General features: G+C 54.4%; 11 protein-coding genes across 11 annotated transcripts; 5 read left to right on the forward strand and 6 right to left on the reverse strand.

Annotated features, from left to right (window-relative positions):
• Window positions 1–288: 288 nt before the first annotated feature.
• On the reverse strand, window positions 289–691 carry CDV56_100084 (uncharacterized protein; the record flags this gene model as incomplete). Its single annotated transcript, XM_026753703.1, has 2 exons — window positions 289–414; window positions 489–691. Coding segments are annotated over 2 exons (329 nt in total), but the record flags the coding sequence as incomplete, so codon positions are not given.
• A 315-nt stretch (window positions 692–1,006) lies between these two features.
• CDV56_100325 (uncharacterized protein) lies at window positions 1,007–2,125 on the forward strand (the record flags this gene model as incomplete). The annotated part of the gene is made up of 3 exons (XM_026753944.1): window positions 1,007–1,225; window positions 1,273–2,002; window positions 2,058–2,125. The coding sequence occupies 3 exons, from the start codon at window positions 1,007–1,009 to the stop codon at window positions 2,123–2,125; spliced, it is 1,017 nt and encodes a 338-aa protein (XP_026612024.1).
• A 426-nt stretch (window positions 2,126–2,551) lies between these two features.
• Window positions 2,552–3,895, forward strand: CDV56_100565 (endo-1,4-beta-xylanase; the record flags this gene model as incomplete). The annotated part of the gene is made up of 8 exons (XM_026754184.1): window positions 2,552–2,765; window positions 2,811–2,851; window positions 2,901–2,949; window positions 2,996–3,117; window positions 3,166–3,311; window positions 3,362–3,450; window positions 3,602–3,690; window positions 3,740–3,895. 8 exons carry the CDS (start codon window positions 2,552–2,554, stop codon window positions 3,893–3,895), a joined length of 906 nt encoding a protein of 301 aa, XP_026612025.1.
• Window positions 3,896–4,155: 260 nt separating this feature from the next.
• Window positions 4,156–10,797, forward strand: CDV56_100830 (uncharacterized protein; the record flags this gene model as incomplete). The annotated part of the gene is made up of 7 exons (XM_026754449.1): window positions 4,156–5,419; window positions 5,470–5,571; window positions 5,619–5,763; window positions 6,626–6,885; window positions 7,617–7,795; window positions 7,861–8,126; window positions 8,184–10,797. The coding sequence occupies 7 exons, from the start codon at window positions 4,156–4,158 to the stop codon at window positions 10,795–10,797; spliced, it is 4,830 nt and encodes a 1,609-aa protein (XP_026612026.1).
• Window positions 10,798–11,482: 685 nt separating this feature from the next.
• On the reverse strand, window positions 11,483–12,739 carry CDV56_101912 (putative malic acid transport protein; the record flags this gene model as incomplete). Its single annotated transcript, XM_026755531.1, has 3 exons — window positions 11,483–11,686; window positions 11,736–11,820; window positions 11,880–12,739. The coding sequence occupies 3 exons, from the start codon at window positions 12,737–12,739 to the stop codon at window positions 11,483–11,485; spliced, it is 1,149 nt and encodes a 382-aa protein (XP_026612027.1).
• A 658-nt stretch (window positions 12,740–13,397) lies between these two features.
• CDV56_102177 (uncharacterized protein) lies at window positions 13,398–14,735 on the reverse strand (the record flags this gene model as incomplete). The annotated part of the gene is made up of 3 exons (XM_026755796.1): window positions 13,398–14,043; window positions 14,091–14,157; window positions 14,219–14,735. 3 exons carry the CDS (start codon window positions 14,733–14,735, stop codon window positions 13,398–13,400), a joined length of 1,230 nt encoding a protein of 409 aa, XP_026612028.1.
• Window positions 14,736–15,685: 950 nt separating this feature from the next.
• Window positions 15,686–18,188, forward strand: CDV56_102475 (fungal specific transcription factor domain-containing protein; the record flags this gene model as incomplete). The annotated part of the gene is made up of 6 exons (XM_026756094.1): window positions 15,686–16,073; window positions 16,121–16,196; window positions 16,372–16,668; window positions 16,743–16,892; window positions 17,054–17,529; window positions 17,878–18,188. The coding sequence occupies 6 exons, from the start codon at window positions 15,686–15,688 to the stop codon at window positions 18,186–18,188; spliced, it is 1,698 nt and encodes a 565-aa protein (XP_026612029.1).
• A 48-nt stretch (window positions 18,189–18,236) lies between these two features.
• On the reverse strand, window positions 18,237–18,734 carry CDV56_102802 (enoyl-CoA hydratase/isomerase family protein; the record flags this gene model as incomplete). Its single annotated transcript, XM_026756421.1, has 2 exons — window positions 18,237–18,471; window positions 18,541–18,734. The coding sequence occupies 2 exons, from the start codon at window positions 18,732–18,734 to the stop codon at window positions 18,237–18,239; spliced, it is 429 nt and encodes a 142-aa protein (XP_026612030.1).
• A 680-nt stretch (window positions 18,735–19,414) lies between these two features.
• Window positions 19,415–21,197, reverse strand: ap3 (putative aspartic-type endopeptidase; the record flags this gene model as incomplete). Its single annotated transcript, XM_026756569.1, has 3 exons — window positions 19,415–20,102; window positions 20,166–20,909; window positions 20,974–21,197. 3 exons carry the CDS (start codon window positions 21,195–21,197, stop codon window positions 19,415–19,417), a joined length of 1,656 nt encoding a protein of 551 aa, XP_026612031.1.
• A 1,473-nt stretch (window positions 21,198–22,670) lies between these two features.
• Window positions 22,671–24,143, forward strand: CDV56_103317 (DUF563 domain protein; the record flags this gene model as incomplete). The annotated part of the gene is made up of 1 exon (XM_026756936.1): window positions 22,671–24,143. One exon carries the CDS (start codon window positions 22,671–22,673, stop codon window positions 24,141–24,143), a length of 1,473 nt encoding a protein of 490 aa, XP_026612032.1.
• Window positions 24,144–24,296: 153 nt separating this feature from the next.
• On the reverse strand, window positions 24,297–24,749 carry CDV56_103479 (uncharacterized protein; the record flags this gene model as incomplete). Its single annotated transcript, XM_026757098.1, has 1 exon — window positions 24,297–24,749. The coding sequence occupies one exon, from the start codon at window positions 24,747–24,749 to the stop codon at window positions 24,297–24,299; it is 453 nt and encodes a 150-aa protein (XP_026612033.1).
• Between the last annotated feature and the right edge of the window lie 56 nt (window positions 24,750–24,805).

The raw sequence follows: 24,805 nt of genomic DNA on the forward strand, positions 1-24,805 counted from the left end.
GATGAGATGGGTGGGGGCGGGCTGGTTGGGGTCTGTTAGAGGAAGCCAGCGTGCGGAGAAGGCGTGGATGGCCTGGTTGAGGGTTTGGTCGATCTGGGTCTCCTTGGATGAGTCTGTAGGGGTGGGAGGAGCTCCTTGGGCCTCGAGGTCTTTGACGAGGCGGTCGAACTGTCGACAGAGGGAGGAAATGCTAACAGACAGCGAGAGATCCGTGGGGCGTTGGTATCCATGCTCGCCGAATCTAGTTCGTCAGACGTGTGACATGTTTTGTTGCTGGCATATACTTACGCAAATGGACAGCTGTAGCTCCCTAGCCAGGAGCCAAAGACTGCTTCAAAGACGTTCTCGTACATGGCCCGGAGCCAGTTTTCGATGTCGGGAGTCGTGCCAACCGGTGGCTGCGTGTCTTCATTTCTATCTGGAGTGGCAGCTCTTTTCATCCACTGCTCCCGTCAGACCATGATGTTCTCTTTTGGCAGAGAGCATACCTCGAAGCTACACGGCCGGTTCCGTTTCGCACATCGCGAACAAGGAATGCTGGTGTCCTCGGGGGACTGTCCTCGCCTGGCGTCGCATGCGACACGCGATCTACGACAGGCATCGCAGCTGGAGAATTGTCTGCGACGGATCCGATCGTGCATTTTGGATGTGAGTACATGAGGTGGAGGAAGCGAGGATGATCACCCCGCATTTGCAGAATACGACGTCGTATCGAGTCTAGGCAGCCGAGGTACCACCATGAACAGACAGCGCCTGCATACTGAAGAATTAAGAGCATATCTTCATCAAGGATTGTCCAAGCCATACCATCGGATCCGACAGCATCTTTACACACTATACACCAAGAGGATCGGATCCGTGACCCCGCATTGTAGCCTATCCATATAGAGCATCGATCCGATGACTGCTTCAGCTTCAATTCCCACAACGTGGATGCGGGCAGTAGTTATAAGATGACATAAAGCCACTCCCTCTGTGCACCTCGCCTCTCGACCGGTTCAACTGCATGGCTAAAATGTTGTCTGCCTATTTGATCCTCATCGCAACCGCTGTCTCTGCTGCCACTCTCGGCGCCTACAACGTCGACCCTGGCTCCGTCTCCGTCTCTGGGCTCTCCAGCGGCGGCTTCATCTCTGCCCAGCTGGGAGTCGCATACTCTGATGTCTTCCCCATGGGGTTTGGCGTGTTCGCAGGAGGACCCTACGACTGCGCCCGCAATCAATACGTATGCATTTCTGCCCGTCCCTCCATGACCTCATCTCACAGAATCAGTACTTGAACTGCATGTATAACAACCGCCCCTTCATCTCCCTCCCAACAGCCAACATGAAGACCTGGAGCGGCAGCAAGATTGCCCCTCTGTCCAACCTCGCCCACCGCAGAATCTACCTCCAGGTCGGCACGGCAGATACCACCGTCGGCCCAAACGTCATGACCCAGCTGCAGAGCCAGCTCGCCCAATTCGCCAACCCCAGCAACATCACCTTCATCACCACCCAGGGCGCAGCACACACCTTCCCGACAGACCTCGACACCTCGGGCAACAACCCCTGCAGCATGGCGACCTCCCCCTACATCAGCAACTGCGGCTACGACGGCGCCGGCGGCGTGCTGAACTGGCTGTACGGATCCCTGCGCCCCCGCACCGAGGGCACACTGTCCGGGTCGGTGGTCTCATTCGCGCAGAGCGGCGGGTACGGGGCAGCTGGCATGGGTGATACAGGCTATCTGTATGTGCCTGCGGCGTGCCAGTCCGGCGGACGGTGCAAGCTGCATGTTGCGATGCATGGGTGTCTGCAGAGCCAGGGGCTGATCGGGGAGAAGTTCATTGTGAACACGGGGTACACGCGGTGGGCGGATGCGAACGACATGCTGGTGCTGTTTCCGCAGGCGACGGTGGATTATTCGCTGCGTGTGATCTGGGGGGGAACGCTGCTTTCGAACCCGAATGGGTGCTGGGATTGGGTGGGATGGTATGGCCAGGATGCGGATCAGAGGACTGGTGAGTTGATCCTTTCCGGCCTGTCTTCTGATACTGATGGTGATGGTGCCTGTAGGGGTGCAGATGGCGGCTGTGGTTAATCAGGTTAAACGGATTACCAGTGGTTGGCAGGGTGGTCTTTAGGAGATCCAAGCCGTGACAAAAGAGGCAATTGCTCGATCTATACAGGCAGAGGAATATTCTCTCAGGCTGAACTCTTCTCGTCGGCAAAATGGCTGGCATCAATTGCCGTGGTCTGGATAGAGGACTACTACCGGCGGGGGGATCGACACGCGGATATTAAAGCAACACTTGGCTGAAACAAGCCCAGTCGCAGAGTGACACTTTCTGCAGTAATTCTTCACATAGATTGATTTTGTCTTAGGGATGAATACTGAATATAGCCTAAACGGACAACATGCCTTAATCCTGTGGAGCAACTGTAGTCTCGATAGTATCGTGCCAGGTCAGGGTCTCGACTATAAATACCGGCTCTCGGAAGACTTCAGTCTCTCAGCAACACACTTCAAGCACTCAAGAACCTGATCCGAACTCGATCAAGCATCCAAAATGGTTGTCCTCAGCAAGCTCCTCAGCAGCATTCTCTTTACCTCCCTCGTCTCGGCGGCCAGCATCAACCAGGCCTTTACAGCCCATGGCAAAAAGTACTTTGGCACCTGCAGCGACCAAGGTCTGCTCCAGAACTCGCAGAACGAGGCCATTGTGCGCGCCGACTTTGGCCAGTTGACGCCGGAGAACAGCATGAAGTGGGATGCTACTGAGCGTAGGTCCGCTGTCACTGCTGGTTGACTCTCACTGATCTGTGTAGCATCGCGGGGAAACTTCAACTTTGCCGGTGCTGATTATCTAGTATGCTTGCTGTCCTCCCTATGTCGAGTACATGTGCTAAGTTGAATAGGTCAACTATGCCAAACAGAATGGCAAAAAGGTCCGCGGACACACCTTAGGTATTTCAATGTATCAGCTCTCTCAAAGATACAGCTGACAATGTAGTCTGGCACTCCCAACTCCCCTCCTGGGTGTCGTCCATCACCGACAAAAACACCCTGACCTCGGTGCTGAAAAACCACATCACCACCGTGATGACCCGGTACAAGGGCCAGATCTACGCCTGGGTAAGTCCTCATCCATCCCACACGAAGCCCAGCTAATAACGCAAAAAGGACGTCGTCAACGAAATCTTCAACGAGGACGGCTCCCTCCGCGACAGCGTCTTCTACCGGGTCCTCGGCGAGGACTTTGTGCGGATTGCCTTTGAGACGGCGCGCTCCGTGGATCCCTCTGCGAAGCTGTACATCAACGACTACAAGTAAGCGTTTGTTTCCGCTGGACTCGGTGCCGTCTATCTGACCTTTTAAGTCTCGACACGGCCAGCTACGCCAAAACGCAGGGGATGGCGAGTCACGTCAAGAAGTGGTTGGCTGCGGGCATTCCTATTGACGGAATCGGTAAGCTTTGCGTCGCATTGCCAGCGTGATAATGCATACTGACTCTGATGAAAAGGCTCTCAAAGCCATCTGGGTGCCGGTGCTTCTTCTAGCGTCAAAGGATAAGTCTACTCTCTGGGTTGTGTCTTCGTAACGCTGACCCCGTGTACAGCATTGTCTGCCCTCGCCTCCTCCGGCGTCTCTGAGGTCGCTATTACCGAGCTGGATATCGCGGGTGCGAGCTCCCAGGATTACGTTAATGTATGTCTTGTGACCACCCGTTTCCTGTAGATTGAAACTAACAAGACAGGTTGTCAATGCATGCTTGGGTGTCCAGCAGTGTGTGGGAATCACCGTCTGGGGGGTGTCGGACAAGGACTCGTGGCGCTCCAGCTCGTCTCCGCTGTTGTTCAACAGCTACTACCAGCCCAAGGCGGCGTATAATGCCATCATTGCTGCTCTGTAAACTGTACATAGGGTGGAACTGATCAGTTGAAGAGGCTACGGTGTGGCGCATGGGATGTGATGAGCTGGACAATTCCATCACCTTGCATAAGCAGTGTGACGGGCCACTTCAATGAAGATCGAATCATCTGTCAGCCGTATATGCAAGTACAGTGGCTAAAATAGAAACACCGTCTGGATTGGAATGTTACCGTCAGCACAGTCAGCGCTGATCGCTGGGTATAAATGCCGTTCTTGGCCCCTCCCATGTCACAGTAGATCATGGCTCCATACTTTTTCATCGCTATTGTCGGCATCCTCAGCCATGTCTTTTACTTTCGACATGGCGAGCATCATCTCTACGGCCTCACCTATCTCCTCCTCTTTGTCATCTCCACCACCGTCGTCACCGTATTCTTCCACTACAGCTATGTCCTGGTCTATCTTGCCAGCCTTTATATCAGCCTTCTGATATACCGTCTCCTCCTCCACCCGCTGCACTCCTTCCCCGGCCCTTTCCTCGCCCGTATCTCAAGTTTCTGGTCCATCTCCCCAAAGCACAAAACACATATCACCCTCCAGGCCTTACACAGAAGATATGGCCCGATTGTGCGCACCGGCCCGTCAGACCTCTCCATAATCTATCCGTCCGCCATCCCCGCCATCTACGGCCCGCAATCCCAATGCACAAAAGCCCCCTGGTACGACATGGCCTATCCGTCCCGGCCCCTGCAGAACTGCCGTAACGTCAAAGAGCACAACGCCCGGCGACGAACCTGGAGCCCCGCATTCAGCGACAAGATGATCCGCGGGTACGAGCAGCGGGTCCGGATCTACCAGCAGCAGCTCATCGCGCAGCTAACCGCCTTGCAGTCCGTCGACGTGAGCAGGTGGTTCTACCTGTACAGCTTCGACGTCATGGGCGACCTCTCCTTTGGCCGGGGGTTCGACTGCCTGCAGACCGGCCGGGAACACTGGGCCATCACCCTGCTGACCTCCGCCATGAACCAAGTCGGGCTTTTCCTGCCGCCGTGGCTGTTCCTCGTTTTACTCAAAATCCCGGGGCTGACGAGGGACTGGTGGCGCTTCCTGGCCTTCTGCAGCGAGCGGCTCAACGCGCGCATGCGCATGAAGGTGCAGATACCGGATATCAGCGCCTCGCTGCTGGCCCCGCTGGACGGGAGGGAGCCCACCCCGGCCGAGAAGCTGATGCTCGACGGCGATGCGCGGCTGATCATCGTCGCGGGCAGCGATACCACCGCCGTAACGCTGTGCGCGATCCTGTACGAGCTCGTGCGGCATCCGGAGCAGATCCGGCGACTGCGGGCGGAGGTCGAGCCGTTTGTTGATGGGGCGGGGGAGGTGCTTGGGTCGGACGTTGCGCTTTTTGGGCATCTGAACGGGGTGATTAATGAGGCGTTGAGGATGTATCCGCCTGTGCCGGGGGCGTTGTGGCGGAAGACGCCCGCGGAGGGCATTCAGGTGGAGGGGGTGCATATCCCCGGCGAGACGACGGTGTTTTGCCCGCAATATGCGATGGGGAGATGTAAGTCTGTAGGGAAATGGTGCCAGACGAGATGCTAATCTGTAGCACAGCTGAGCTATGCTATGTGCGGCCGGACGAGTTCATCCCCGAGCGATGGTACAAGGACCCGGACCTGATCAAGGATCGCTTGGCCTTTGCGCCGTTTACCACCGGTACTTATCCCTCTGTGATCCCGATGTACTGATACTGACAGCGATAGGTCCATATAACTGTATCGGCCGACCACTGGCATTGCTGAATCTGCGCACTACACTCGTCAAACTGATAACCACCTTTGATGTGGGATTTGCCCCCGGGGAGGACGGACGGGCATTTGTGCAGCAGGCGCAGGACAACTTTGTGCTGTACATGGGGCCGTTGCATTTGGTTTTTACCCGTAGGAAGGGAAGAGGTCAGTCAGTTTAGTGATAATGCCATTGTCAGCACGAGTTATACCATCTGAATTTGTGCCTGAGGCATGATGGTCCTTGAAAGCTTAGATGGCAAGACAGATGATATGGATTGGAGAATAGAAGGATAAGCTGTTAGGAAGTAGGGACAGCAGACTTTGCATTAAAGGGTGGACTGTCCTGATGTATGTAAGTATTGCCAGAGGCACAGAGAGCTCAGTGGGCTAGATTTTTCACGTAGTTGTGGATTAGGTCTTCATCCCTATAGAAGCTGCATCTACACTGGATTAGATTTATATGGAATAGTTTATTTATTTGTAAATCATGATATGTTTCTAAAGCCAGACATGCCTCTAATATGATTAAGCTACCTCTAGCAGAATATTATGTCTTAACTGCATATAGTTGTGAATACATATTCTGTATAAACCAAGCATAATCCATGGACAATAAAGTGATTGACCAATCACACAGCCTTGCCAGAATCTTCCATTGGCTAGTCTCTAGCTGAAACAGCCCACTCACACAACACATGGCCAATGGCAATTGAATATCTCCATCATCAGAAAGACACATCAGAGCCATAAATAGTATACTATCTGTTTCCTATCACTTCCGAAGACAAGGATGCGTTGGGTGGAAGCAACAGAAATTTAGCCAGCTTCCACCTCGCTTCATCATCTTCATCATGTATTATCTGAGATTGAGACCATACTTGTTATATCCGCAATATCAACATTGACCTACCCCACGGTCACACTCACTTCTTGGCTCTAAAGTACCCACCCTGTCATCTATTACTACTACTCCGACCTAGGCGAGACTTCTACCAGATGGGCCTCACAACCGCCGCCATCATCGTCATCGTCATCGTCGCCTGTCTAGCCGCCGTCTCGCTGGGCGCCGCTCTCACCCGCCAACTCTACCCCGCCGAAGCCTACGAGCGCCGATTCCAGCCCTCGCATGACCAGGAGCGGTATATGCGGTCGGTGCGGATGAAGAATCTGGGGATCTTTCATAGGGAGAGTACTCCTGTGAGGATGGGGATGGGTGTGGGCAAGGACGTGGAAAGTCGGTGTACGTTTCTCGGTCGAGCGAGCTTTTGAGTTGATGCTGATGGAGTAGATACCGTTGATGAGGTTGCGAGTTCGAGGGGATGATCTGATGGATATGGATAGGATATGATAGGATATGATAGGATACCATGGCGTCATGATTGACGGATTGATATGATATGATTATGAATGGACGAGTCTCATCAGGTATACCTGCTTCTGTCTTGCCTTGATTCAAGTCTGTATGGAGTATGCATACAGCGTGGCCATGCAGTCCAATTGAGAATGAGTCATTGTATACAGTTTCCATCTGCTGAAAAGAACGGGCAACGCCCAGTCGTCCTCCACCAGCGTCCGCTTTCTTGGCAACCGGAGGAATTGTCTTGGCGCCATCCCAGATTGGCTCCCCAGAACACGTGCGACGCTCTGGTCGCATGCGGTGGGGAATGGGCTCGTGGAGACTCGCTGGATGCGACGATGCGGGCAGTTTGTGACGTCGTTGGCACCCATGGCAAGGCCAGTGCCAATGCCAGTGCCAATGCCCGACTCTCGGCGCCAAGGGGCCTCTTGAGCTGAGTTTTCGTCGTGGTGGGGGTTCCCACGTTTATAAAAGTCGTTCTTCCCTCTGCTGCTTCCCACTCAGCTCATCTTTTCTCCCAGTAGAATCAATCGAGTGACTCGGTATGGAGAAAGGCGATATTCCCGGCTCCAGCTCTGGCTCCGGCTCCGGCCAGGCCCCCCTCTCCCAACCAGCTCATACACTTCCCTACGAGGTTGTGCTCAGGGAACTTGCCACTCAACTCGATGAGGGTCTCACCCCCGACGAGGCTGCCCGTCGTCTCCAGACGTACGGTCCCAATAAACTTGACGAAGGCGAGGGTGTCTCCGTGGTCAAGATCCTTGTCCGGCAGGTGGCCAACGCAATGATGCTAGTTAAGGGACCCACTTTGCTTCTGAGCAGACCCCTTGCAAACGAACTTGTCTGATCCAATTCTAGGTCCTGATCCTGGCCATGGCGGTCAGCTTTGGCATCCAGTCGTGGATCGAAGGCGGCGTCATCTGCGCCGTGATCGTCCTCAACATCGTCGTCGGCTTTTTCCAGGAGTATGCCGCCGAGAAGACCATGGAGTCCTTGCATTCGCTCAGCTCGCCCACGGGGACGGTCTCCCGTGGGGGACAGACGTTTTCCGTCCCCAGTGCGGACATTGTGCCTGGGGATATGGTCGAGTTGCGCACCGGGGATACTGTCCCGGCGGATATTCGGTACCCCTCCTCCCCCCGAACACCTTGTTGTGAATGAAGCTGACATGAAGCACAAAGTCTGGTCGAAGCAGTCAACTTCGAGACAGATGAAGCCCTTCTTACCGGTGAATCCCTCCCCGTCCAGAAAGACTGCGACGCCACCTTCAAAGAAGACACCGGCCCCGGCGACCGGCTCAACCTCGCCTACAGCTCCAGCACCGTCACCCGCGGCCGTGCCCGCGGCGTCGTCATTGCGACCGGCATGGCCACGGAGATTGGGTCTATTGCTGCGGCCCTGCGCGCGGGAGACCGCCGCCGCCGACCCGTCAAGCGGGGCCCCAACGGCGAGACCAAGAAACGCTGGTATGTGCAGGCCTGGACGCTGACCGGGACCGACGCGGTGGGCCGGTTCCTGGGTGTCAATGTGGGGACGCCCTTGCAGCGGAAGCTGTCGAAGCTGGCGATCCTGCTGTTTGGCATCGCGGTGCTGTTTGCCATTGTGGTGATGGCGGCGAACAAATTCTCCGACAGCAACGAGGTGATTCTGTACGCGGTGGGCACGGGGCTGAGTATGATTCCGGCGTGTCTGGTCGTCGTGTTGACCATCACCATGGCCGTGGGAACCAAACGCATGGTCGAGCGGAATGTCATCGTGCGCAAGCTCGACTCCCTCGAGGCCCTGGGCGCCGTCACGGACATCTGTTCCGACAAGACGGGCACGCTGACGCAGGGCAAGATGGTCGTCAAGAAGGCGTGGATCCCGTCCGCCGGCACGTACTCGGTTGGCACCTCCAACGAGCCGTTCAACCCGACTGTTGGGGACGTCACGTTCACCCCCGTGCCCCCGGTGCGCTTTGACGAGGAGAAGGAGGGTGCGGCCATCGACGACCTCGAAGCATCTGCCACCGGTAACCCCCGGCTGGGAGAATTCCTCAACGTCGCCGCCATGGCCAACCTGTCGCACGTCTACCACTCCGAGGAAGGCGAGTGGCACGCGCGCGGCGAGCCCACGGAGATCGCCATCCAGGTCTTCGCCGCGCGGTTCAACTGGAACCGCGACCGGTGGACCAAGGGCGATCGTCCCGTCTGGCACCAAAAGGCCGAGTTCCCCTTCGACTCGACCGTCAAGAAGATGTCGGTCGTCTTCACCCGGTGGGAGGACCAGACCGAACGCAGCATGGTCTTCACCAAGGGCGCGGTCGAGCGGATCCTCGACGCCTGCACAACCGTCATCTGGGACGCGGACTCGTCCACCCCGATCCCCCTGACGGACGACCACCGCGCGGACATCCTGCAGAACATGGAGGAGCTGGCCAAGCTGGGGCTGCGCGTGCTGGCTCTGGCCCACAAACCCTACACCGAGGAGGGCCGGCTGCTCGAAGGGGCCGACCTGCAGCGCGACGAGATCGAGCGCGACCTGTGCTTCCTCGGCCTGATCGGCCTGTACGACCCCCCGCGCCCGGAAACCGCCGGCGCCATCCGCGAGTGCTACCAGGCCGGCATCGCCGTGCACATGGTGACGGGCGACCACCCGGGCACGGCCAAGGCCATCGCCCAGCAGGTGGGGATCCTCCCCGCGGATCTGGGCACGGTGGCCGCAGACGTGGCCGACGCCATGGTCATGACGGCGGGGCAGTTCGACAAGCTCACGGACCGCGAGATCGACGCGCTCCCGACGCTGCCGCTCGTCATCGCGCGCTGCGCCCCGCAGACCAAAGTGCGGATGATCGACGCGCTGCACCGGCGCGGCCAGTTCGCGGCGATGACCGGCGACGGCGTCAACGACTCCCCCTCGCTCAAGCACGCGGACGTGGGCATCGCGATGGGCCAGGCGGGCTCGGACGTCGCCAAGGACGCCTCGGACATCATCCTGACGGACGACAACTTCGCCTCGATCCTCAACGCCATCGAGGAGGGCCGGCGCATCTTCGACAACATCCAGAAATTCGTCCTGCACCTGCTCTCCGAGAACATCGCGCAGGCGTGCACCCTGCTCATCGGCCTCACCTTCAAGGACCGCGACGGCCAGTCCGTCTTCCCGCTCGCCCCCGTCGAGATCCTCTGGATCATCATGATCACCTCGGGCATGCCGGACATGGGGCTGGGCATGGAGGTCGCCGCGCCGGACATCATGGCCCGCCCGCCGCAGACCAAGCAGGGCATCTTCACCTGGGAGGTCCTCGTCGACATCCTCGTGTACGGCCTGTGGACGGCGGCGCTCTGCCTCGCGTCCTTCTCGGTCGTGGTCTGGGGCTTCGGCGACGGCGATCTCGCCCGCGGCTGTAACCGCGACTACTCGGCCGCCTGCGACCTGGTGTTCCGCGCGCGCGCGACCACCTTCGTCTGCCTGACGTGGTTCGCGCTCTTCCTCGCCTGGGAGATGGTCGACATGCGCCGGTCGTTCTTCCGCATGCAGCCGGGCTCGACCAGGTACCTGACGCAGTGGATGTACGATGTCTGGCGGAACCAGTTCCTCTTCTGGTCGATTGTCGCCGGGTTCGTGACGACCTTCCCGATCCTGTATATCCCCGTCCTGAACCACGTGGTGTTCAAGCATACGGGCATCTCGTGGGAATGGGGGATTGTCTTTGTCGAGGCGGTGCTGTTCTTCCTGGGCGTGGAGCTGTGGAAGTTCGCCAAGAGGGTGTACTTCCGTCGGGTGGGAGGGAAGGTCGACAGTGTACAGGCTTAACTGCGGGCCCAAGTATATATGTTGTTCTTGTCGGTAATAGGGGGTGAGGGGAGCTAGGAGCAGTAGATATAGGTAGTACGAACTAGTAGATAGACAGCTAGGTAGAAAAGTCGCTTGATTGATAGGCCGCCATCACTCCCAAATCCCTCATAGCCTCGAATCACTGGCACTCCTAAATCCCTCATATCCTCGATCTCCAAGCGATCCACCTCATACACATACCCCGTCAGTCCCGTGGACGAGCTTACTCCCTCCAATCCCTAAACGGCAGAAACTCAACCCCGCAGCATCAGCAGCAGCATCCTCCCCAAGCTCCTCCCTTGTCTTCCGTCGGATATCCTCACGGTGAACGTGAGCATCCCGTAATCCGTCTACACCATCAGCAAGTACCGAGAAACAAGGCAGAGGCCATGTACATGGTGAATGAGAGCCACGTCTTGAGTCCCAGCAACCGCTGCGAAATCACCAGACTGCAAAGCCTCGCTGCCCTCCCCGCGTTACGGATGACGTGCGCGTCGCCTTCGGAGAGACCGAGTCAGATGGATACATACTGTAGGAGTATTAACTGGGTGAGAGATGGTGTTGGTGTCCAGATGGTCTGGTGTATTTATGTTAAACCGAGGATATGGTGACATGGACTCTGGCATGAATTTGGCTATAGATTGATATACACAAACGATGCACGTCAAGCTTCCTTATCTTGATGCGCTCTCTCTCTCCACCCATGCTCCAATCCCAGGACCTTCCCAGTAATGATTCCCTTGATGGTCAACAGAGTCAAGACAACCGCAATGATAACCAGCATCAGCAGCAGCGCCGTCGACCACACCGAAAACGCCGGCGAATCCATGATTTTCCCAAAGTGCACCGCACAGTTCGTATATATCCCCTGTCCTGTCAATAAACCTCGGCCAGAGCGAAAGCGAAGGAAGACTTACCCAAGGGAACACCAACGACCAAGCCCCCATACTAAACGTCGTCTTCCTGAACCCCCCCGGCTGCGTCGCCACCGTATGCAGAATACTGATGATCGCAAAACACCACCAAACGTGCCAAACCCCCACGACAACACCGCCGCAAACTGGCTCACCGCGGCAATCGGGCCGGCCGCCTGCGCCGTCAACAGCGTGCCGCGCGCATACGCAGGGAAACTCTTCTGCACCGCGGCCCCGAGGATCTGCAGCGCGAAGCCGCCCTGCCCGAACGTCCCGCACAGGATCATGTCCTGCCACACCTTCTGCACGGGCAGATGCGAGTCGGAGAAGTGCTGGAAGAGGATGACGGCGTCGTAGCCGACGGCGAGGGTGATGCCCGCGCCGACGAGCAGGTACGAGACGATGATGAGCGGGACTTGCAGACGAGCGCTGAGGGCGGCCGAGCTGCAGATTGCGCCTCCGCCTGCGGCGCAGGTCAGCGCGGCGATGAGGGGGAGCAGGATGGCTGGGGGGACGTGCTCGGTGGCGCTGGGCTGCAGCTTGAGTTGCGTGTAGGGGATGGCGATGATGGCGAGGGTGGAGAGGAAGACGTCGATCCACCAGAGCGCGTAGACGCCGACTGCGACGCCGTGGCTGGCTCCGTACTGCAGCGAGGCCATCTGGATGATGGTTGTGTATGTGATGGCGATGCTGGCCAGGCACGAGGTCTCGATGAGGTCATGTCGCAGCTCGTAGGCGACGTATTTGGGGTAGCGGGTGAGTCGCAGGAGGTACAGCAAGAGAGCGATGCCGAGGAGAGCTATGGTGTAGATCCAGACAATCTTGGCGATGATACGCAGTCCATCAAACTGGTAGTCGAGTTGGTGAAGGATGACCGAGATGATGCCGGTCCCTTGGGGGATGAGGAACCATTGAGGGGAGAAATTGTGCAGCGCGCGGGCTGGAGGATAAGCTGGAGCATCCGGCATGAGGAGGATAGTCAGAATGGTTGACCGTTTATCGAGCATGTTACCAGTCGATGTCTGTAGCATTCATTTATAGGAGACAAAAGTCAGGGACGAGGATGTCGCCATGACATCACCCAGTGTGGGGAAATAACAATCATTCATCAAAGCAATGGAGATTCCTTGCTGGAGACACACCAAAAAGCTTATTCTGATTTCTGACACATTCTGACGATGGCAAAGAAAGATGATTCAATTGGCGTAAAGCATTGGACATGGACTTGGGCTACCCTCCACTAGCAAACGGTTCCGTCCAGACAGGAAGCACAAACACACGATCTTATATTCAAAGCACCAATAGAGCTGTCCCTGTTTTCTGTGCGAGAAGGATCAATAGCTAGTGTACCTGAAATGCAGGAGTTGAAGTTATTTACCATGCCACCTTCTCTCTTCGGATCAGCCCCGTTCTAAGGCAGATCTCTATATTGAGACAGGACTGAGCAGGACAGACAAAAGAAGAGCGTCAGCCATGACAATCTTTGGGATATACTCGAGTCTTTTGATCCAGCAGGAAGTATACGGTTAGATCTATAGTCTTTTGCATGTTTAATCATCTTCCAAGTAGATTGAAGCTGTATCTCTAGCCTAGCAGTAATGTCCTTGTTTCTATGCCAAGGAAGTAAGCCCAGCACCTATACCCATCTACAAGGCACCGTTTCTCCTATCGATTCGTTTGCACTTTGGCAAGCTCAGGAAGAGCCCATTTCTGCATCCATTCACATTCCATAACCTCGGCCGCAGTTGGCCTCTTCTCGGGCAGAAATGCAAGCATAGCCCTCAACATGGCGAACAAGGCGACTTTCTCCACCTCTCCCACCTCTGTCATCTTGAACTCTTGCCTTGGCTCCTGCACTGAATCGTTGAATCGTTGCTCCCAGTGCCTTGGATTTGCACCGCTGTGTCTGGTCCCATCCTCGTTGAACCATCTCATACGGGAATCCCATTTCAACCACCACTGCAGAGGCAGCTTGCCCAGGGCATCAACATGTTCTCTAATCACCCAGTCGGCGGAGGGATTAAACCCCTCAAACAGCGGCCGCTGGCCTATAATCTCCCAGATAGTACACGCAAGCGTCCATATATCAGCAGGAAACAAAAGCGATTCTTGAGGTTCAAAGTGAACCTCCGGAGGCACCAAAAGGTCCGGAGTATTAGAGTAATGCCGCATTGTAGTAGCCGGCATAAAGGACCCTCCATAGTCAGTGACGATTATTTGAGCTTCTGACAGAGAAATACACTCGCTCGCTTTCCCTAGCCAGATCGGCACAACAACATGGCGGGGACACCACCAGGGAGTGGGCGCTGATCTAGACGTACAACGGGCTCGGTGTGAGGGCGTCCACATTCTTCATACAATTGCTCTGGTGAGAGCGCGTCCATGCTCTCGGGAAGACGGACCAAGACGTTACCAGCATGAAGATCTGGCGAAGTCTTAGCGTATCTGAAAAAGCAGAGATTGAGGAACCAGATTCAGTTACTTACCCGCATGGACAATACCTTGCGAGTGCAGAAACGCCACCGCTTGGACGAGTTGGGCAGCGATGGCTCTGGCTACAGGCAGCTGGAAGAGCCGAACAGATGAGGCATCTTTGGCTTCGGCTAGGCTCATCATTCCAGGTGCTGTGACGAAACACCGATGGACTCCATTGGGTCCGGAAATGGAGAACTCATCCAATATGCGAGGGATGTTTGCGGCCCCTGCGACGCCTAGTCGACGGAGGATGTTGCTTTCTTGCGAGTCCACTGGATCACCTGCTGCGACGGTGATCTTGATGGCAACATATTTCTCGGCTTCCTGGTCTCTTGCCAACCATACGGTTGAGTATGCGCCGAAGCCAAGCTTATGTATGATGCGGTATTGGTCATTCAGCCACGCTCCGATGGATATTGGATGGTACCCTCCCGGACGGTATCGCTCGAGTTTCTCCACCTCGTCGATGGGTATATACTCAACATGAGGAAGGGTGTCGGTGATGCCACCGGGGACTATGGACTCCATTTTACCACATGTAGCAGTGAAGGATCTGGAACGTGGGAATGTCCAAGACGCGGTGCGGGTAGGGACGAAACACGAGGAGCTGATCACCAACAAACTCGAAAGGTTCGAGCACAACGATATACTTTTCCTCATGACACAGATCAGTGTCAACTCGAATGATGGCTTGGGGAGTTGCCGGACTCCTTGATAATGCACAGCGACCTTTGACTATTGTTGTGAATCTTTGGCGTCTGTTCCTTGGCAAAGTGGGGGAGGGCCCGGTTATACCCCCGGAAGAGACATATGGGAGTTAGCAAAGTCTACCCACGCTGGTGTAAAGTTGGATCCGATATTGAAGAGAAATGGAAAGCCTGTGTGGCCGACAGATGATCAGGTTGCTAGGACCTTGGCCATGGAATGTAGGGAGACACATAATGAATACTGTGTACATACGGATTCAAACAATCTGCAAGTGTGGCAAGGTGCTAGCTAAGAGTGTTGTCTTCCTCTTTCTCTTAGTTTTGGTTGGATTGAGAAACCTCCAGGACAAAGGAGGCTATTCAGGATCTACTTTTCTTGGCTTTCCATTCTGCGACACCTAGTAGAGGTTTCGTACTTGCTCTGGTTCGGTACCACTCATCTCAAGATTGTGACAGGGTCTTCTACTTGTATGTGCCGAGCCGATGCTCGGCTCGGCTTAAAGATCGATCTCCTCTCGCCTAGCTAATGACTCTGCATTCATGTGGGTTATTCGCTGTCAAAATATCCATTCAAAGAATATGAGCCACAGTCATGATCCAAGAATAACTCGCACTAGCAGCCATAGGCCCACAGGCCCACAGGCCCTACTACTCCATACGTAGTCAAGTTTCAATGCTCCCCCACAAACACGGAATCATCAGTACCTCTCCCTTCATTCTGCTCTATCGTATATGTAGTCTTCAGATCAATTATATTCAAACTCAACAGAAATGAGCAAGTACCAAGCAAATTTGGACGTTTTGGAAGACGATGAGGTTTATGCTCTCCTATTGAAGGGCGCGTTTGATCTGCCTCCTCAACAAGTCCAGGATGAGTTGCTCGGTGCCTTTTTCACCTGGATCGCCCCGTTGCTACCTGTCATAGATCAGAATGCATTTTGGTCTCGGTATAGTGATCCAGGCCACCCGCCATCGCTGCTTCTGTTGCAGTGCATCTTCCTCGCCGGCTCAAGGGCAGTACCGAAGAGGTCGACAGCCATAGACTCGAAGCAAATTTTCAGACGGGCCAAGGCTCTTTACGATGCTGGCTTCGAGAGGGATAAACTAACGATCGTTCAGTCATTGGTCTTGATGAGCTGGTACTGGGACGGGATAGAAGGTAATATGCCGTCGCCGCCTGGAGGTGCACTTGCTAAACTCCTCAAGACCTGACCGAGAATGGACTCTTCTACTGGACTAGACTGGCAATTGCAGTAGCACAAGATCTCAAGATGGATATCAGGTTGGTAGAGATCTTTCTCGTTTTGAAGTCCTTGATATTGCTCTGATCCGCGACTTTATCTGATCCTCAACCTTAGCGACGAGCTTTGTCTATCACAACCGGAGAAACGACTCTGGCGACGAATATGGTGAACTCTATTTACCCGGGACCGCGCGATGGCCGGTGCCTACGGCAGACCCGTCAGTATACAGCTGGAATTCACCAACGTACAGTCCCTCACGGCAGATGATTTCGTCGATGACCAGTCAAATGCGGATACCTTTGGAGTGTCGTTCTTTCTCCAATACGTCCGGTTATGCGAGATGATGGACCTGGTTATTCGCAGGAGGAATGATTCTTGCTTGCTCAGTGCCGCTGAATTCGCACAATGGGAGTATGATCTCTGTCTCTGGATGCTGGCCTGCCCCGAGGAGATGCAATGGTCCCCATTGTGCCATCAGTTCTGGCCGGGCATCTTACAGTCAGTGTACTAGTAAGTACTCGGCCCTTCTGGCTATAAACGGACCTGCTGCTAGGGACTGTCTTGACTTGGGTTGCATTTCATAGTACTATGGTGTGCCAGCTTCATGCTTTGGTTCCCACAAGAGCTCGGCCCACGGCTTCAGCCGCCGTGGCTCTAGAGGCTGCCTCGACGATTCTGTTCATTTTGGAAACTATAGCAGCTCATGGCCAGGTCAACCATGTTCCCCCGTCCGTGTAAGTGACAGAATGCATTTGCGCTTAGCATTCACTTTGTTTCAAACCACGCATGACGGTATTTGAGTCAATCAACGCTATCAACGAAAAGGTGTAAAGAGCTGTTGCCTTGTACCAATCGCTTTTTCACTGCAAAAGACTCTTCTGACCTCGGATGGCAGGATCTGCAGTGTTCTAACCGTCCTGGCCGCGGCCAAAAGCCAGCGTATTTCCGCCAGTCCCACCCTTGTGTTGCAGTGGAAACGGAATATTGAAAGGTGCCTACAATTCCTCGAGCAAGTTTCAGAGACTTGGCCGATAGCACGGCCCATCAAAGAAGGGGCGGAGCTCATCTATCTGTCGACCAAGTGGTTTGAGTCCTCGCTGGAAGAGGCGCTCGCGAGATGCAAGAACCCATCAGAGACCCAGGCCGCCAATGCGCCTCAACGATGGGAACGTCACTTCCCGAAGCGCAGACGACTAAATCTCGATCTTCTCTTGCCGCAGAGTCGGTTGATCGTCAAGCCATCGACCGAGTCGAGCCAACTGGGCGCTGGAGCCAGAAGGCAATCCGAAGGGAGCGGAGTGAGAAGAGAAGAGCATTCGCTTGACAAGACGAGCGAAACCGATCACTCCTTGAATGCGGCTCAGAATCCTCGTACGCTTGAAGACTTGATTACATCCTTGGACCCGTTGGATATGCTAGGTTCATTACATTTCCTTGGTCAATCGTAGCGGGATTACGGCTCTCCGGTTCTCTACCGCAAATGCAAACCACGAGGTACGCGGGAATGTATTTGAAGATGCATCACATGTTATGAATACATCTACATACGAGGCAGCGTAAAGAAGTTTTGAGATCCAGAACTGACATTCAGGACTGATTAGATCGGGGACTGTTTCCTCTAAGCATTTGACTAAGTCACCAGAATAACCTGTCCGAGACCGGTAGAAGCTTGGAATGATCCCAGTTGTGCAATTCAGAGACGATGTCTTTTCTGGCCAGTAGCGATTTTCATGAACTCCCTGGGGAATGCCTTGCATAAACTTCTTCAACCCGGAAAACAATTCCTGGACAGCCTGAGAATGGAATTCACGGTCCCCAGGCTCACGGAGTATCCTCTTGATATCCAGCATGCTCGAATCGATCAGGGGTCTTCCAAAGCGGCTCTCGACTTCCTTCAGTACCAGCTGCCTGAACCTCGCGTCGTCGCCCTGACCATCCAAGATCCTACTCACGAATCTGGTCTGCAGGAGTTCTTCCACCGACATTTTCCGGCCCCCCAGCAAGGCCTCTTTAGCCTTGCTGATCCCTAGACGGGGAATGAACGTGAAGCTCGATCCGCCCTCGGTGACCAGACCTAGCTATGCGAATGGGGTGAGCAGATAGGCACTAAGACTCGCGATGATGAAGTCCGAATGCGCAATCATCGCCGCAGAGAGGCCGATGACGGGCCCGTTCAGCGCGGTCACTAGGATCTTCGGGTGCGAATAGAATGCCTCTGCCAGGTCGATGTTGTTGAGGACCAATGCGCGCATCCAGTACTGGCGAGGATCCATGCCGTGAAGGTCCGGAGGGGGTCGGGTTACGTCCGCGCCGCTGTTACGGGGACGATTGAAGGAGTGTTAGACTGATATCTGAGCTTCCAATGGGTGGAGGAATGCTTACGCAGAGAAGAACCGGCCTTTGCCGATCAGGATGGTGATCACTACCTCTTCGTGTCCGGCAATCTCGCGGAGCACCGTCGCCAGCCTGTAATAATCGTCTTGGTTCAAGGCATTGAGCTTGTCGGGGTTGTCAAGCGTGACAATCGCAATTCGGTCGATATACTCGACGCTGACTACTTGTCGTGAAGGGGCCATTTTGATGGACGTCAGGCGTGATTGACTTGCTTGGGTTGAGATTGCACTGCCGTACGGTGAAATGCAAGTCTTTTATGTATCTGATATCTGTGGCAATGGTGACATGTGTTCATCCAGTCGATAGCCATTCAGCTGTACTTCGTGGCCGAGCCGAGCATCGGCTCGGCGAATACAAGTGGAAGACCCTGTCACAACCTGGAGATGAGTGGTACCGAACGTTCGTCCTTTTGAAGTCGGTGGAAAAAGGAAAATAAACTTCCTTAAGCTTGCTGAACCGGATGAAGTGAAGGACTGAACCTATCTGGAACACAATTGTCTCGTTCTTGCCAGGCCGGGGCCGCAAACGTACCTCTCATGTTGGATGAGTTCTCCATTTCCGGACTCAATGGAATACATTGGTGTCTCGTCACAGCAAATGGCGCAAATGGAGGGACTCGGACAAGGATCTAAGCTGCTCAGAAATGATCGAAAGGTTGAGTGTCCAGATAGTCTGGGAAGCTTTCTATCTGTAAGAAGCCTGAAACAGCTGCATTACGGCCTGGCAAGCCATCGGAGACACCAGCTAAAACGTTCAACTATGGGCAAATAGCAAGCCCTTGCACGGGTAAAAAAGTGCCTTATTATACAGGGGTTATATGCAGAAAGAATCATAGAGTTGAGGCAATATTTACTTCCGTTCCTCATTCCAGTTCCCACCTCTCAGTACTTCCATTTGGCACGTGCCCGGGGAGCTCCTGGGGGGCACGAGGTGTCTGATCAATCACCTTCGGGGCGAAGAGCTCTGCAGGCGCCTCCGCAGTCTCAGGTGACAGTTTCGTCTGTCTTCTTCTTCTTCTAATGATTGCAAAGAGTATAGCAGCAGCGACCAAGGCTGCACCAGCCACTCCCCCCACTACAATGCCCGCAATCGCCCCAGAGGATAGCCCGGTGCTTGCACCCTCGGTCTTCTGAGACTGTCCAGTGTTGCTGTCAGGCGCGGCCGACTTGGTGGCATCCGGGTTGCTGGTGGATTGGGTGGAAGTGATGAGATTGGTCACTCCTGGCGCGCAAAAGGAATCATAGACGCGATTGTCCGTATTGACGGCGACAAGATCTTCCTCGGTTGTGGGCTTGGCTGCCCACAGGGTGAACTGGCCCGCGTCCTGATTGACCATTACGTAGGCACTACTGAGAAATTGGCGGCCTAGCTGGGGCAAATCGTCGGCGTTTACTTGTTGCATGGAGTTGAGTACAAGCTCGGGAGCGGACGCGTTGGCCAAAATTGCTCCGGAAGTTTCGTCGATGGTGAGCTCGGGAATGACGAGCTGATTGTTCGCAATGCGCGCTGTCAAGCCTGAGCTAAGGGTGATGGATAGATCGCCAGAGTATCTGCAATTTCTGGTGAGCATATTCTCCTCATCCGCATTCGAATTCATAGTGGGGCGAACTCACGGGCTTTCACCCGAAGGATACAGCATCCCATAGTAATTGATGCCGAATGAGCGGCCGAAGGAGAAAATGTTGTCCCCCGTCACGCTCGAGAATCGTTTGAAATATGGCTCATAAGGGATGGTCATCAGGACGGGGTAATCCGGAACAATGCAGGCCGACATGGCGGTCGATTGGGTCCCGTCATAAAGACTTGTGGTCGTACCATTGCTCCAGTTCAGTGAAATATCGGTGATGGTTACGAGCATACCAGTGCTGCACGCCGGGTTAGAATAGACTAAGCCCTGGGTGAAGTTGGCCCCAGAGACCTTGGCGCGGTCGTAGCCACCAAACACAAAGTTGCCGTCCATCTGTGCGTCTGCTGTCGCCCCTTGACGGCCCCAAAACATGGCCCAGGATCTTGAGGCGATCTTGCCCGTACTGACGAGTGCATTCAACAAGGTGGAATTGCGGCCCAGTCCTATAGCCGCCTGCGGATGGTATCCTTGCTCTCCCCAGTCTGACTTTGGCATTCCAATGGGAAATTTGGTCACATTGATGCTGGATGTGAGGGTTAGGGTATCACTGAACATTTCTAGAGAGGGATATGGCGAACTGTCTGTCGGATAAGAGTCTGTAGAAGTCGCTCCCACAGAAGTTGACTTTGATTTATCGAACAATCCTCCGCGGAAGGTCATGCAGCCTGCTTCAGCCCAGTTGGTCCCGCAGTCCCAGTCTGTGGGATAGACGAATGTGTTGTTCAGTGACCTGGAACGTGTTAGATATAGACATTGTACTTTCACGAGTGCCATTCTGTTAAGGAGGGGATTACCACTGCGGAAGGAAGGCAAACGGCTGAGCAGGTGTCCCTACAGAGATCTCGAGCCCGCGTGCGACTTGGTTGTTGGTGAGAGACACATTGCCAACCCCCACACTGAACGGGGATGGGACGCAATCAGCGCCAGAGGAGGAGACCATTAGAAGCAGGAAGAGAAGAAACGAGAGCAAACGGAAGCTCACAGGAGCAGCAGAAAACGATATTCGATCATCCGGCATCTCAATCATCCTCAGATTGGTTTTGAATAGTTACACATAACACAGGTAGACATGGAGCATAAGAAAGGAAGAATTTGAGTTCTGCCACGAGGCTGTCTTACTGTTTCTAGGGTCCGAGCCAACGTCGCCCAATTTCCTTTTGTTCGAGGAAGATGGCCAGGAAAGCGCCTAAGAACCAATATGGCCGGGGTATATTGTGCTATTACACTTCTAGCCAATCCACTCGGCCAGTGTTTGATTAAGGAGTACGCCGTACTTTGTGTCTATTAATAATAATACTCTGCCCAACGACTTACCTTTTCCAGTTTTACCGCCAGGACGCGAGTTGACTGCGCCGCCATGTGCATAGTCTATGATTGGCCCAAGCTGCCATGAGTTTTGATCGCCGGCGCCATGGTGCTTGTGCTTGTACTTTTCAGGTTACAGTTTGCACTGGCGGCCCGCAATAACAATAGCGAATGGGCTATTAGGTCTGGCTTGCTCCATACCTAGGCCACAGACCATAGCCTACCTAAGATAATATCTCAGTTGTATGCTCTTGAGTCACTTCTTACCATGTCTGTGCCATCAGCACTACAAAGCTCAGGGAACCCTGTCTGTTGCATAATTATTAAAGATGCCACTCGCATAGACAGGGTCAGATTACTCTTTATTAAGCCCTTTACAGAGTAGACCTAGTGAGGATACGGGATTATAGCACTCATATTGAGATCTAGATCCCCGCTACTTGTAGTTAAGATTCGATACTCAATATCTACGGAGTGTACTCCGTACTACAGTATTAATAAGCTTATTAGCCCAGCTTGCCGGGAATCTGGATACACTTTATGGGTGCCTGCCTACCTATACCTTATTTCCTCTTCCACCTCCATATCGATTTCTCTCAGAGACCGTAAAATCATGATTCAGTCTCCCTTCTTGCCCTTGGTTCATATATCTCAATGGTTCAAATCAGCCCCCACGAGCTCTATATCACACCTTGGCGCTGAGCAAAGCCCCACATGCCCGGCGCATAATCGCTCCCCGTGATTCGCCTTGAATGACCAGGATATATGCTGCTAGTCCGTTGCTACTGATTAATTAGCAGATTTAGCAGCGGCCACGAAAGCCGGAACTAATCCAATCATGAACCTTTCTGAGTTGGCTGTGTTGGCGTCAGGGACTCAGGGACTTGCTGATTGCCCATCTATCTCCATATCAAGGCTAGCTACGCCACAGAAAAATTGACGGACCTCTGCATGCTCCCTTTTTTTGATTATTATCGACAGGCTCCACTGTCCAAAGACTCCAGAGTCCAACAGCAATTCAGCCCCTCCTCTCTCTCTCCATCTCTTCTTGGCGCACTAGGCAGAATGGTTGTTCGAAATCGAGTCAGCCGCTACTTTCAGCTTCCTCTCATGATGACCTCCTATTCAGTGTCCACCTGTTCTTTTGGCTGATGATTCCGTCTGAACTTATTGCCGCCAGAGTCTCATGTCCTGGTTAAGCCTCACATCCCAACGTCGGGTCCTACGGCTCTGTGCCACTGTAATTGCTGTGCTTTTTGTTCTTTTCCTCTTGCATGTCAAATTCGCTACAAGGACGCCCTTTCAATATTCTCCGCTGCCAGCTTCCACACCGGGCCCTCCTCGAAATGATTCCGATCCGGAGGGCCTTCTCCCAAGCGCAGGACAGGCGCCTGCTCTGCCCGCTGAGTATTCGGCGCTGGCCGACCAGCCATCTTACTGCGCAGATCGATTCGGTATCACATATCTGGAGAAGCTGCGCGACTCGAAAACCGAGTACTGCACTCCAGAATCGCCCTCGGGCTTGACTTGCTTCCATAGCCAAACAGCGTCGGACTACCGAATCGACACGTTCTGCTTCGGGCACGGAGCCGTGTATGATCCTGCTCAGCAGAAATATATCATGAGCTGTCAATTGCGAGGTGTAGACGGCGAAGGAGCACCCCCCTTTGGAAAATTTCACAATTATTGGTACGGGACAGGCCCTGGCGTTGTGTTCCAAAAGGCCGTCTCCCTCCAGGGCACGCTTGACCATACCGTTCCTCCCGTGGTCTCGAACCACACAATCCTCATTCAGCGAGAAGGGGCGTGGAATGTCTGGCATTCTCTCATGGAGATCTTTTCCATGACCATGACCATAGATGTTCTCCGCATGACTGCGGGCCTCAGCCCACACAGACCGTTCTTCAGTACCGTCGACATCGCAAACACACAGGTGGTCATCCTGGATGAGATCGAGGATGGGCCCTACTTTGACCTGTGGAAGATTTTTGCTCAGCGGCCACCCCTCCGAGTCAGCGATCTGCCTCCAACCACCGAGTTCGAGAACCTGATCGTTCCCCTGGCGGGCGGGTCGAACCCCCTCTGGCAGGGTGATTGGGAGATCCATTCATGCGAAGACTCGGCGTTGGTCCGGACATTTTCCCGACGGGTCCTCTCACACTTCCATGTGGAACTTCGCAGGCCCCGGCAGGGCCCCCAGATCGTGTTGACCTTTATCGACCGAAGGGAAAGCCGAAAGCTGATCAATCAGGAGGAGTACTTCGAAACCGTCAAAGCGCAGTTTCCCCATGTCACGGTTCAGCTGATTGACTTTGCCCGCATCCCGTTCCATGAGCAGCTGAGGATTGTCCAGGGGTCTGATATCCTGGTGGGCGTGCACGGGGCCGGTCTCACGCACGGTATCTTCCTCCCATCCGGCTCTGCGATGGTCGAGATTCTCCCGCCGGGTTTGAACCACAAGGGCTTCCGGAATGTTGCTTCGCTACTGGGACATTTGTATTTCAGTGCACACGCATCGAAGCCGGCTATGTCTTTGACGGCACGCGACGATTGGCATGCCGATGATGTTTACCTCGGACGTGACAAGTTCATGGATATAATGAATGTTGCCATCAAGGCTTTGTATAACAGAGGAGAGCGGAACTACGATGTGGACTAATTCAAGTGGTCCTGGTGCCCAAGATATGTTTATGACGAAACTTGTATATAATGATGCGATTGATCCTGCATTTGGATAAATAAAACAAATCATCTATCGGGCTGGCGCTGCGTTGACTAGCTACTGTTGTCACGATAATGAGCGTAGTTTGAGTCAGGGGGATTGCTGCTCGAGTGGGACGTTTGCGTTGGCGTCGCCGGGGGTGCTGGGGGGGAGTTCGCCGACCTCTACTTCTGGGAGTTCGAGTTCGAGTTCTAGTTCGAGTTCGACAGTGGCTGTGGCGACGTGGTCGTCAGCTACGTCTTCGGCCACGGCGACAACAGCTGCGGAGCACCCGCGGTCGCGCCTGTCCCCGGGCGCGAGGGCGGGTCTTGGGGTTGGCGCGGCGGGAGCGGGGATCATCATTGTCGTGCTCGTCGTACTGCTACTCAGGGCGCGGAGACTTGCAGGCAAAGCCAGGAACCAAAGCCAAAGGGAAAAGAATAGATTCGCCTCGATGACTGGAGCCAGACGAGCGGAACTCGAGGCGTTGGCGCCACCGAGCGAACTGTCTGCGAGGCCGGCACGAAGCCGCTTCGAACTGGGTTCTTGATATGTACATAACATTGATTAGGACCGTATGGGTCGGGGGTGAAAGATCTACACGGCAAGTATCTACAAGA

The sequence above is a fragment of the Aspergillus thermomutatus genome, assembly GCF_002237265.1.
Source record: "Aspergillus thermomutatus strain HMR AF 39 chromosome Unknown NODE_192, whole genome shotgun sequence".
Classification (NCBI taxonomy): Eukaryota; Fungi; Ascomycota; class Eurotiomycetes; order Eurotiales; family Aspergillaceae; genus Aspergillus; species Aspergillus thermomutatus.